General features: G+C 33.7%; 1 protein-coding gene across 1 annotated transcript in view; it reads right to left on the reverse strand.

Moving 5' to 3' along the window:
* LOC128674815 (putative inorganic phosphate cotransporter) overlaps positions 1-1,562 on the reverse strand; it is a 34,887-nt gene extending 33,325 nt beyond the window's left edge. The window contains exon 1 of the mRNA XM_053753723.1: positions 1,432-1,562. Within this exon, the coding sequence (XP_053609698.1) occupies positions 1,432-1,471 (40 nt within the window). The 5' untranslated portion in view covers positions 1,472-1,562. The remainder of the gene's footprint in view (positions 1-1,431) is intronic.
* Positions 1,563-13,600: the final 12,038 nt, after the last annotated feature.

A 13,600-nucleotide genomic window follows, 5' to 3' on the forward strand; every position in this document is an offset into this window, starting at 1 on the left:
CGTCGCATTGGCGCAGTCAGTTAAAATTATTATTTGTTTTCGTGTAAATCCTTAAATACTATGCCGATCGGTAAATTAGAGGCGTTTAATGCGAATTCGCAACAATGGCCGGCATACATACGTCGCGTAAATCAGTATATTTTTTTAAATGAAGTGAAGAATGTGTTAAAAGTGCCTTTATTAATTACGGTTACGGTTAATTACCTTATAACACCCTTCTTTTTGTATCTTAAAAGAGATAAAACGCGGACGTCCCTAACGAGTTACGTGTTTGAATGTTTCGTGGTAAGTCTGTCAAAATACAGGAGTGGTTTACCATTGCGTCCATTTTACACGTCAGATGTATTTTGTCAAAATACTTATGTACACTTATGTATTTGTGAGGAAAATGTACATTTTCCTTAAGTTTTTGTTGTATCAAGTAAATATACCACCAACTAACTTGGGATTCCCCTCGACTAATTGGTATAAATCGGGGGAAATATAAGTGATATTCTACTAAGTATATGTTTGTTTATTGAAGTGTCTGTTTATGGTATCATAATAACAAATAAATACAAGTATATGAATTAGTTTTGATGGTTATTATCCAATTCTTCAATAAAGTGGCTGGCGATTACATGCGCGTACGATGTCGGAGACAAAAAATATTTTATTACTTATGAATCAAATCATTTCTTCAGAAATTAGGCCTTCACAGGCACTTTTTCACGTCATATTCTAAATTAAATGATATTTACCAAAGCTACAAATTACTAGCATTTCGGAACGACCACTGCTGAGAAGAAATGCCGAAAGAAACTCATTCAAACAGTGTTGGTCCCTATTATGCCAGAAGGGCTTACCATTTTTTTTATTAATTTAGAAGATTATTCCCATAATTAACTTTATAAAGTTCCATTTAATTTTACTATTAAATACAATTGACTCAATTTAATTGTGACACAAGCTATTAATGAATCAATCTGTAATAATAATTTAACCAATATTTAATGCATGGTTTAACATATTTTTAAATAATATTTCATTAAATATAATAAATATATTACGACAAATCACACAGATTGAGCTAGCCCCAAAGTAAGTTCGAGACTTGTGTGTTATGGAAACGACTCAACCGAACGATACAATATTTTATAACAAATACACATATAGATAAACATCCAAGACCCGGGGCAATCAGAAAAAGGTAATTTTCCATCATGACCCGACCGGGGATCGAACCGGGGACCTCTCGGTTCAGTGGCAAGCACTTTACCACTGCGCCACCGAGGTCGCCAAAAGTTAAATTAATTTAAAGTTATGACTTATTTTGTAAATTGTTTTAGGCTTTAATTTTATTCTTGTACACTTAAATTACGTGATATAAATAATTATTGTTATTAAATAACCTTAAAATTAAATAATTAAAAAAAAATAATTTAATCTTACCTGGCTTTTTTGCCCCCAAAACACCAACAACCTCCACCATTTTCAATCAACACACAGACACACACACGATCTATTAAAAAAATCCTTGGTCGAAAGGAAGTGGCGACGCACGCGCCTATACTAGACGAACAGGCGGACAGATTGTATATATATAGCGATGCAACTTTGACTTCGCCATGAATAGGGTGTGTGCGATTTATGTGAAATTTAGAATAAATTATTATTGAAAAAAATATTATCCAGGACAAACTAAGTTTTAGTCACACCAGTTAACTTTCGACGATCTATACTATTATTATACAGAGGTAAGCATTTGTGAGTTTGTGACTTTGTGAGTTAGTATGTTTGGGGCGGGTAATATCCGAAACTACTGAACCGATTTCAAAAATTCTTTCACCATTAGGAAGGTACATTATTCAAGATTGCTATAGGCTATATTTTATCTCAAAATTCCCACGGGAGCGAAGCCCCGGGCAACATCTAGTTATATCTAAAATGGCGAACTTTGTGTTGTTATGCGCAGGTTAAAGTTAACCTCAAAGTTGACTGGTGTAACCCTACTCTAAGAGTTGTTTATAACTGTTGGTTTTAACTTAAAATATAGCATTATACAGTCATTGATACCTTTACAGATAAACATAACATAATTATTTCCGCTTGGTATTGAACTGTAACAATGTGCACAACAAAGCATTGAATACTGAATTAAAATTATTATAATCACAATAATTATGTATGTTTGTCTATATCTCTTCAAACTACATTTACTTATCGTTGCGATTATTCCATACGAGTAATTTAAAAATACAGTGATTTTTACACAATAACACACTTTTATATTTATAATGTGAAAAATAATTCTACAAAGATTGGATGAAAGTGTAACAATTAAATTAATTATTACATTATATACTAAAGAACAGGTATTAAACGAGCACATACCTTTTTCATATCCCAGACACTGTCAGGTCACTGTCTGAAATAAAAAATGTATGTGCGCCTTTAATACCTGTTCTTTAGTATATAATTATGCAACGCGAAAGTTCAAAATTTGTTAATTATTTGTAAATTTATCCCATAAAAATTTGAATGATGGTCACCTTACCCGCTACTGTGCCCGTAACACACGCTCACATCTACGCGTGCTAGAGGTGCCAGAGGCTGCATACGATGCATTTTGATTGGTGGGTTATGCTCATCAAAACTTGTATCTTTTTAAGAAAACACTAGTGCCAATAAAAAAGGTTTCGATTATACATACAGTACAGTACGTTTAGTTTTATTTGTTATCTATATATATATATATAAAAGAACAAGCGTTTTTACTAATCAACGCCCAGCCTATACCATAGAAGCTATAAACGCGAAATTTGGGCAGTAGCTTTAGGTTATTACGTAGTGCTCAGATATGAAAGGAATTTTCAAAATTTTACCCCTTGAGGGGTAAAGTTTGTATGAAAAATAACGAAAATCTTTACTGATCTACTTGAAGCTTGGAACAAATGCTATGCAACAAAAAAAAAATGAAAGTTGTTTGTGGAATTTTTAAAATTTGACCTTGAGGCTAGTTAAACGAAGGTGAAAAGAAATAACGAATAATCCCATTCAAAATTTCGTCAACTAAAGATATGAGGAGACAGCTCAGCGGTGAAGACCATTGAATTCACGTTGTTATTGTTGATGGTTCGAATCCTGAACTTAAATAATTTTCAATTAAATCTGATTATTTATAGGGTGATTTCTGTGAAAGTTTTATTATGGTTTTACCCGAGCGAAGCTGGGACGGGCTGCTAGTATATAAAAATGGTATAGCATAATAACATGTTTTACGCACTGCTGGCCTCGAAAGAAGAAGTTCATGAATCCTTGAAGCCCTAAGTCTCTTAGAACCTGTTACAAAAATGAAAAATTACCTTCAACGAAGCACAAAGCAGGAGCAGAAAAAGCAAGTCCAAGATAAACTAATACCTAATAATTAAAGTCGAACGATTTTTTAATGATAAACTCAGATAAAAATTTAGTTAATTTGGTTAGTTTTCGATTTTTTTTGTGAGATGATAGAATGCTCTCCTTTTAAATTTGCATAGGTAACCATAGACACGTAGTATTAAGGTTTTCTTTGAACACGACAATGAAAAACATGTAAACTCATGTTTTTGCAAATAAAGAATCTTTGTCGTTGTCTATAATAGCTATAACGGCTTGTGTGCGAGGAACTTAACTGTAGCAAGATATCTATACTGTCATATTATCCTAATGTTTTTTATTTCTTATCGTGTTATCAAATATAAACACGTCATAGATTTTGGTTTATCGCACGTGTCATATGTCAACACGAGAATTCCTAACCGATTTCACAAAAGGAAAAGTAAAATATCGTGTGGAGTTCTCATAAAGGGTGTGTCCATATTTTTCCAATTTGAGAAATTTTCCGATTTCTTCCTGAGCCATAACACGTCGAAGCCCTCTTTATACGTTGATGGTATTTTTTTCATTTTTGTAACTAAACTTACGTAATCAGTTACAAGGGAAGATTCCTTCGTTGTTTGGTAACTAGTTGTGAAAGAAGTAAAGCTAAATTAATAAAAACGGTTTTTTTTATTAAAGTAACTAAGATATATTGTATGAGACGAACCTAACAGTTATATATGTTTCATAATATCAATCTTGACAAATCATCGCGATAAACATCTCATACCAACTTAGGTCTGTCAATGATACGTGTGGTTATCTGTAACACTCGAAAATAAAATTTTGTATATAACGTGTTGCAAACTGATGCCGATTTATCGATACCTACAAAACACAGATATTTCCAAATTCCATTCGTTTTCTATCAGGCTATTGTTTTGCTATCAGCACAATGTTTACAGTTGACGTAATCTAATACAAATGAAGAATGTCTGTCTGTAACGTTTTTATGAACTTTTTTAGCTTTGGATGGATTGGATGTTTTTTGGATGGATGTCTTGTTGTTGGTGACCTGTATCATCATCAAGTAGTGTAACATCAAGTAGTTTTCTTAAATGGATGCTGTTTCTTCTCAATCACGGAGCATTCTGATTTAAGAGTTCATATTACAGCACTCGTGCATGAAATCTTATCAAAATCCGCACACAACTTTTGACGTGATTAACAAATGTCATCATTTTTTTTTCGATTAAACAAAAAAATAAGATATTTTCAAAAAATGCTCCCGAATCTATTTTATTTTAACATTTATAAAGTAGTATTAATCCTATTGAAGCTCTATTTGTTCCACCTTCATGGATAACGTTTCGTTTTGAAAGAAACTTCCTATATCTATACCGATTTTGCATAATATCATTATACATAAATCATAGAGTACACAAAAAATCGTAACAAATGTTACAAATGCGAAAGTAAATACTATTATTACTAACGCGTATTGGATGCACCTATTTTTACCGAAATAAAATTTATTTGATTTGTAAATTTGTTTGTTACCTCTTCACGCTCTATCTACTCAACCTATCTTCTTGACATTTTGCATACCTACAGTTTGAAGTATGGAGAAAGAACATAGGATCACCTTTTATCCCGGAACCTTTTAACTATAAATATTGACGAGAAAAAGTGCCTGTGAAGGTCTAATTTCTGAATAAATTATTTGAATTTGAATTTAAATTTGGAAGAATAACTGTTCCCGTGGGAATAGTACGCAGGCGAAGCCGCGGATAAATGCTAGTAGTGCAATATATCCTGCAAGTTAAATAAAAGCTTGTAAAATATATTTTCTTACCTGTAAATGTCCACTGCCTCTCATATTGTCCGCCATAGGTCATTATAGATTGTTTTCGCGTAGACATTTTTATATTTAAAAAAACACTTCTTCGAACTAAAATTTCATCAGTTTCTTTACAAATAAATGTCTACATGATTTTTCATGAATTAGGTCTGAATTAATAAATAAAAGATAATATTTTTAATTGAAAGAAATAACACCTGACGACCTCGGTGGCGCAGTGGTAAATAAAGTTCTTGCCACTGAACCGAGAGGTCCCGGGTTCGATCCCCGGTCGGGTCATGATGGAAAATGATCTTTTTCTGATTGGCCTGGGTCTTGGATGTTTATTTATATATGTATCTATTTATAAAATATAGTATCGTTGAGTTAGTATCCCATAACACAAGTCTCGAACTTACTTTGGGGCTAGCTCAATCTGTGTGATTTGCCCTAATATATTTATTTATTATTTATTTAACAGTTATTTTTATGGCATTAATACACTCTCTGCTTTAACCATAAATACGTATCTACAAGTATTCATTAGAAATTGTGTTCACTATCATTTCAGTATTGTATCAATTGCACCTACTTCTAAGCAGTTAGTATTTTAACAGGTTAAATACATATTATCCTCTTAATTACAAAGTAATAAAACCCACCTTTACTGACACTTTCGCGGAGCTCAACGAGACACAAAAGAAGTTGTTATAACAGCTATAGCAGTCGAGCGTCCGCGAAAGTGTTAATCATGATCTTTGAAGAAATGGCTGCGGTGAAGTTTGTTGCGCTTTTGTAGTATTTAACAAATATTATACCTTGTTAATGTTATATATTAATATTTATTATTGTTTTAACAATTTTCATGCCGGAAACGGCCGATATGTGTAATCTTTTGTAAACTGCATTTGTAGGTAGATAGATAATCAACACTCTTGCATATTTAATGCTATAATAAAGAATTTATCATTAACATTTTTTTTATAAAACCCTGACATTGGGACGTCATAGCCATTAGTAGCACCCTCAGATACGAAAAGGAGGCAAAAACCAATATTTACTTAAATTGAAATTCATCTCTCGACCTCATTAACAAAAATGGCAATAAATAACATGACTTTGTGTTCATGACTAATTTCCTTGAGACCGACTCTTATGTCGCGACAGGATAAAGTGTCAAGCGTGATCGTTTTGCTAATTACGAAGGGAAAACTTTAACGAAGTGTTAACAAAACGCGATTCCATTTGCAAAATCACGGAGGCGTTTTGTTTCTCGGCTAACTTCAAAATAACAGCTTCTGAATTTGGAATTTTGTTTTAACGAATTTTCTTTACAGCCAGACTTTCTTAACATTTTGTTATTGAATTCGAAGTGAGATAACTGTGCATTGACCCCGGTGGCAATGAAATTGGGGTTTAATAATAGGGAGTATTACTGCACATCTATCCCGCCATATTACAAGGTACATAAAAGCTTTGCCGCCTTTTGCAATGTCGAATAAAACGTTTATTTTAGAGTACTTTATTAATCCTTTCATTATGTAAGCATTAGTTTGTGAAAATATACTACAATGTAGCATATTCGGGTGCCGAAATATTGGGAAAAATCGTTTTCCATAAGTTATAAAAACTTCGAAAACTATGGGATACGCCTCACGCTGTAAAATTTTCGAGCCAGTAAACGGTCGAAAAGAAGCTCGGAACACTTCACACGTGAAGACTTATTAAAATATCTGCAACAATATTGAAAATTGGCGCTTTTTGTTTGTGTACCTTAGTTGTACCAGTAGCGCCATCTGCGCTGAGCTTTGCGTAATATGCCCTATTTGAAAAGTATATTTCTTGTAATTGGATTAACAGAAAAAACCTTGAAGAAATATTTTTGATATTTAATTGACATTAAAGCTGAGATGAGATGAAATATTCATACTTTCAAACAAATGAAAAGGTATAATATATTTATTCATTCAATGGTAAATCTGTCCATAATTGGCAAAAGGTATATTTTTCCAACATTGTCCGGTACCATTGATCCATCGTCCTCTCTTGCGTATTGCCGCTCCATTGTATTACATAGGTTAGACATAGACGTGCGTTGACGTACGTCGACGTACCATACAATTTCTACGTTGTTCTGTACAGCTTAATATTATTAAAAAATAAATACAAAGTGCGTAATTATTACCTATTAATATGAATAAAATAAATACATAAATACATCAAAGAACTGGTTCACGGTATTATTTCCTTGAAGACTTTAGGTCGTCGGCAGGATAATGTGTCAAGCGTGATCGCTTTACTAATCAAAGGGAAAAACATTACTTCCGAGGAACGTGACGATTGTGTAGATATTTTGACTGAACGTATACGCGCTAACTTCGCGTACAGCCAACTGCACATCAAGTTATACAAATTCAATGGAAATCCATCGCGCATGGATGATAACTTCATTCTATCTGTTCTGTTCTATCTTTCAGTTTTATTAGTAGAACGAAACGGAGAAAAATATGTGTTATTTTCTATTAATACCTAGAACAGAACAAAATAAAAAAGTAATAAATTGGCATTCGGCTGATAGTATGGGACCACTCCATATTGTACCTTGAATATCGGACGAGGCGACTATGGGACAAATATATATTTGGTAGCTGATAGGCCAAAACTGCATTTCCAAAGAGAATTGACATCAGTTAAATAAAGCCAAGCCTTCAAATATGCAAGGTTATTTAGTTCGCGTTTCTGGAGTAGCAGCCACTAATGCAACCGTGAACACGTGAAGATGAGACCGAGATATGTTAATAATAATAGTTTAATATTTGATTTGACACAGGAGTCAATTTATTTACTGTGAATTGTACCACTTAACTTTGGCATTAACTTTAACCAGCGCAGAACAACGCAAAGTAAACTGTATGTCTCATCAGCAGCGACACGCAGATTAAAGTAGACGTCAAGTTGATTGGTGCAACTAACTCTTTAAGCCATTTTAACATCAATCCATTACAACACGCGTCGAATATAGGTCACGTAAATTTCGGAGTCACATAATTTCCACATTCAGCTTTCAGTGAAATAAATCTCTCTATAGCATTTTGACGACAAATAACTGCGCATTTCGATTTAAACCCGCGTTCACCATTATTTAGATTGGAACGCATTCAATTACACTGTATGTTACATATTATAAATAAATTTAATAAGACGATGATTTAATAAGACCTCGGTGGCGCAGTGGTAAAGTACTTGCCTCTGAACCTACGGGTCATGATGGAAAATGATCTTTTTCTGATTGACCCGGGACTTGGATGTTTATCTATATATGTATTTGTTATAAAATATAGTATCATTGAGTTATAGTATCCCATAACACAAGTCTCGTACTTTGGGGCTAGCTCAATCTGTGTGATTTGTCCTAATATATTTATTTATTTATTTATTTAATGATTGACGATTTTTCTCTTCCTCACTTCAAAAGTGCAGATATAGTAAAGTACCATGGAATTAGTAGGTACTCCGTACAACAGAAGTACTTACTAAATCCATGTAAAGTACAATTATTTTACAGATTAAATAATAACGACCTAGCGCGAGTTGGACCCGTTAACGGTTCCGTACCATTATCTATAAAAACGCGGGCAAATCTTGTTAGTTTCATGGGAGCCCCTGTAAATATATATTTTCGTCAGTTTTTTTTTTATTTCCTGTTATAGCAGCAACAAAAATACATCATCTATGAAATGTTCATTCAACTGTCTATCACAGTAAAGTTCACATAATACAGCCTACTGACAGACGGACAGCGGAGTCTTGGTAATAGTGCCCCGTGTCATTCTTTGCGTACGCCATTCTGGGACATCACCGATAATGAATCCAGAAGCGCATTCAGACGAGAGACAGACAGTTACTAAGTTAATATTTCTACCCTTAACGCTTAATAGTATAACTGTAAAATGTACGTAGTTTAGACTTTGAAATTTTCTAAATAACAATTGGACCCGGCGATAAATGGCCGCTATATTTCACGCTCCTTCCTTCCGTCTCCATAAAATCGCCAAGCGCCATTTTGCCTCAAACTGACAGACTTAAAAGAATATTTACATCTATATCTATCCATTTAAATAAAGTGACCTTTTTAGTGCAACTATACAATTTAGTTATTTACCTTCTAGCGATCAAGACTACAGATTTGCAATTGATTATTTCCGCAATATACCCGGATTTTTAGAAAAAAAAAATTGATTAGAAATAAATTAATCATTCCAATAATCCGTATCCAATAATTAGATTGGAATAATTATTGGATATGTATATCTAGAAATACCACACTACACTACAAATAATTGACGTCAGTAGAAGTCTGCGAAACTGAAGAGGGACTGTGCGGTGCGGGCTATGTAAAGAAGCGTTTGAAAGCTAGGCAAAAAGAGAGACTTGTGTCTACTGATGGGAAAATATCGCAATGCAAGGAGAAGATGCGATGGTCCGACAAACTGTCCGTTTTTATATAAAATGGCATTTACTGGCGAGTGATAGAAATGACTGGAAACAGAAGGGAAAGTTTTTGCCCACCTTTTTGATTTTACATTAAGGAATGATGTTTTATCTCGAATGTGAAATGAACAATCGATTAATTTGTCATTAGTCTATAAATTCGTTTCACCACACAAAATGAGCTGAATCATTTGGAATTTAATCCGCTGGGAACTTTTTCAATATACTTAAGAGTTTCCGTGAATTTCTAAGGAAGCTCTAAGTGAATTAGTTTAGCGGTTGCTTCGAAGTGCGGTGTTGGTCGTTGCGTTTTGTTTCGAAGGGGGTTAGTTAGCGTGAAAGGCATTTCACGTTATCAAAGTTTAGCTTATCTTGTAATACCTACTGTAAAACTTACAATTTTATATTATTTACTAGCTTTTTACGGCGGCTTCGCCCGGGTTTTTTTCATACAACCGCTCATAATTTATTATAGTCAATGTCTTGAGTTCTAAAATACATACTACAAAACGAAGCGAATTTGGTTTTATTCTATGTAGTGATATTTTTTTCCACCTAGAAACTGAAGTTACATTTTTCTCCCACGGCGTGAGTGCAATAAGGAGGTACTAATGCATCCACGGCTCTAATACGCTGCGTGAGCTGAATACTGAACAACCCTGATTGTATTATATCTGGGTACTGACAATAATCCCTGCGCGAGGGTGAAAATAAAAGGGTTGTGTTTTTTACCACACCTATTACTGAACCGACCTATTCTGTATTATTCCGGCTAGTAACATATTGATCATATGATTTAAATTGATCGTTACATAATTGAAAAGCGGTTTGTTGGTTTGATCGCGATAACCTTCAAAATTTCTCAACGTAATTGACGAACGAACAAACTAAAAAAAAAATTCTGTAGTTCTTTCTATTTCCATGATGTTACAGTAAATTAAGTTAAATTAATATATATATAATAATATTATTAAAAATGACTACTCATTTTATATTTATTGAATGTTTGTCAAGTCTTTATTGCTCATAGTAAACACAAACAACTTCATGCATCAGTATTTAGATGGAGACGCGTATAAAAGCAGTCTCGATCCGTTCTCCCATATTAATATTTATTTCGTTGTCTCTAAAAGTTACTCACGTAGCGCGGTCCTTTGAGGCTTGCATGGGGACATAGGTCCAACATGTAGTGGCCTTGTGAGACGATTGTTCTAAAATGTTATGTGGCATGATCCAAAGCTCCGACCACTAGCACACCATGGAGATGCGCTTGCGAAATTTTTTCAAAAAAGTGTAAGACTATTGAAAAACAAAATGGTTACTATGTGTAGGAAGTACTGTGTTGAATGGGCTAGTGTATGTCTATGATAAAAACTATATCACATGTCATAATTAAACACGGATAAAATAGGCAGGCGGTGACCCGCCAGCTCTGTCAATGGACCCACCAAAAAAAATGCACGATGCATAAATGCATCATAACAACACACTAGTAGAGCGGGACAACACTAGTAGAGCGGGACAACACTAGTAGAGCGGGACAACGCTAGTAGAACGGCTGAGGATGTCGAGAGCTGCGGCTCACCATTCTTATTTTTGTAGATGTCGATAGTTATTAATAAACTCATATTGCACGAGTAGGATACGAACCTGAGGCATACCGATCCACAGGCGGGCGTCTTAACCATTAAACCACCAACGCTTCGTGAGAAAACCTGCACACTGGTTGACACTTTAGTTGCCTAGTGTGTATGCGACTACCTGCTACTAGATGGCGGTAAGTATTCGTAAAAGTCATTTCAGATGCCGTTGGGCGACTTGAATAAAACCTGGCACCAGTGTTATAATGATGACTTTAAATAAATATAGCATTATTGTTTTAATATCTATTACAAATAATCTGTGGCCTCGTAAATCTAACAAAATCCCACTCATAAAGCTTGTAACGTTGGCTAATCATTATAAAAAAAGGAAACCTTCCGAATATCCTGTCGCACAGTCTGTGCAAACTCATACTTCTCTGTTTGTTCCGACTTTATTGTCCATATTTTATCGAGGATCGCCCTGGAATAAACGTAAGGCACGGGATACGTTATTCAGCTTATATATCACACATATACACACAAATTGAAGAAGGTAAATGTAAAACGGCGGACTTATCCCAAAAAGGGATTTCTTTGTCAACCAGCAATATAGTTTGAGGATATATTTATTAGATATACGGTTAGAATAACTAATGTTATACAAATATAAACAACATATTTGTACATTTTATATATTTCTTTGTTCCTAATTTCATAAAAGAATAAAAATATAGTATTATAATATGTGTTTGTTTTATATCAAATATTTACATACCTGTATGTCTAAAACAAGTGTAAGCAATGGTCAATATTATGTTCGCTTTGTTGTCTAACATATGGTGTTTATTTTCCTTGTTTTTTTTCCTTCTGTGGCAAAAATATTACCTATCTTGATTTTTATTTAAATATGTAGGATTTTATTTGGCTTTTCATATACGCCGTAAATATATCTAGAAAATTTTAAGAAGTATATTTTTAATTATACTATAATGATTTTTCGGGTTTATATTGTTTTTATGAGCGCCATTCGTAAGTAACCTCTCCAATCATTTGCATACAAGTTGCCTGAAAAGTACTGTAACAATAATTTTCATAACAAGGTAAAATCTAAACAATTATCAAAATCTGCCATGTTGTTTAAACAGAACAAATATATCCATATATCATCAGCGAATTGTGTAATTTAGCTGAAACCAAACTTGGTATGAAATATGGGATCAAACTGAACTGAAAAACGACCATTCTACAAAAGGGAGATATAACCAAAAATAAATCAATCTATAAGAAAGATTTATTAATCCCAAATACGTGCGGTTCGAGCAAACTATTAGAGTTTGTCACAGGACCAACTTCGGGGAAACTAATATGGACCCAACGCCATGTTTTATGCAGTGATGCACAAAACTTTCAAGAATAGCCTGACCGTAATACTTCCACATGTAACTTTTGGACTTAAAACACGTGAAAATAAATAACGAAATAATTTATTTACGTAGTTGCAAAAATACTGTGGTGTTGTGAATTTAAAACGACTTTTGGCCGTGGTAAAAATTGCGATTTAAGATCAAAGTTAACTAACAGAAATTATTGACCAAATCCTACGAAAATCACTCACTTTTGGGATAAAAGTACCCTATGTGTTAAGCTAACTCAATACCAAATTTAATAAAAATTCACCTAGCTAATGGAGCGTGAAGAAGTAACATACAAACTTTCGCCTTTATAATGTTAGTGGGATTAAACAAGGGTGTTTTCCTCTAGACTCATCGTCTAGACCTCAGCTAGTAAATTTTACTTTTGTTTATGTTTTTCATTTTACGCTTATATATCATGAGCGAACACGAAATTCATGAACAATTTATTTTACGAGACAGTTTATGTCGAACTTTACGAGAGTGACAAGTGAAAAAATATTTTTCTTCAATAAAAATAAACATGTTCAGATTGCATGCAATTTGCAATACTCAAAGTAGTGTGCAACACGCTGCGAATAGCTGAGCGCTTCGCAATCAAGCTTTTCGTGAGCTTATTTGATGCAGTTTAAACTTTCATAAGCTCGAGGAAGTCTTTGCTGTGTACTCGACTTTCGAATTTCTTTATGTATGGACAATATGTACATGTTGTTTTTTGCATTTTTAATATTAAAATGAATCAAAGGAGACTTTTACGTGTTTTAAATTTTGAATATGTACACAATAAAACATTGTAGCCTCAATTAACTCTATCCTTCTCTCATCTAAGTTCATTATTGTGCTTTTTACAGTTTTTAACTAACATCGTCTGTGTCCGCTTTCCTATCGTTTCATCTCCATGTGTCACGGTTTTTGACGACCTCGGTGGCGCAGTG

Source organism: Plodia interpunctella, chromosome 13, assembly GCF_027563975.2.
Source record: "Plodia interpunctella isolate USDA-ARS_2022_Savannah chromosome 13, ilPloInte3.2, whole genome shotgun sequence".
Classification (NCBI taxonomy): domain Eukaryota; kingdom Metazoa; phylum Arthropoda; class Insecta; order Lepidoptera; family Pyralidae; genus Plodia; species Plodia interpunctella.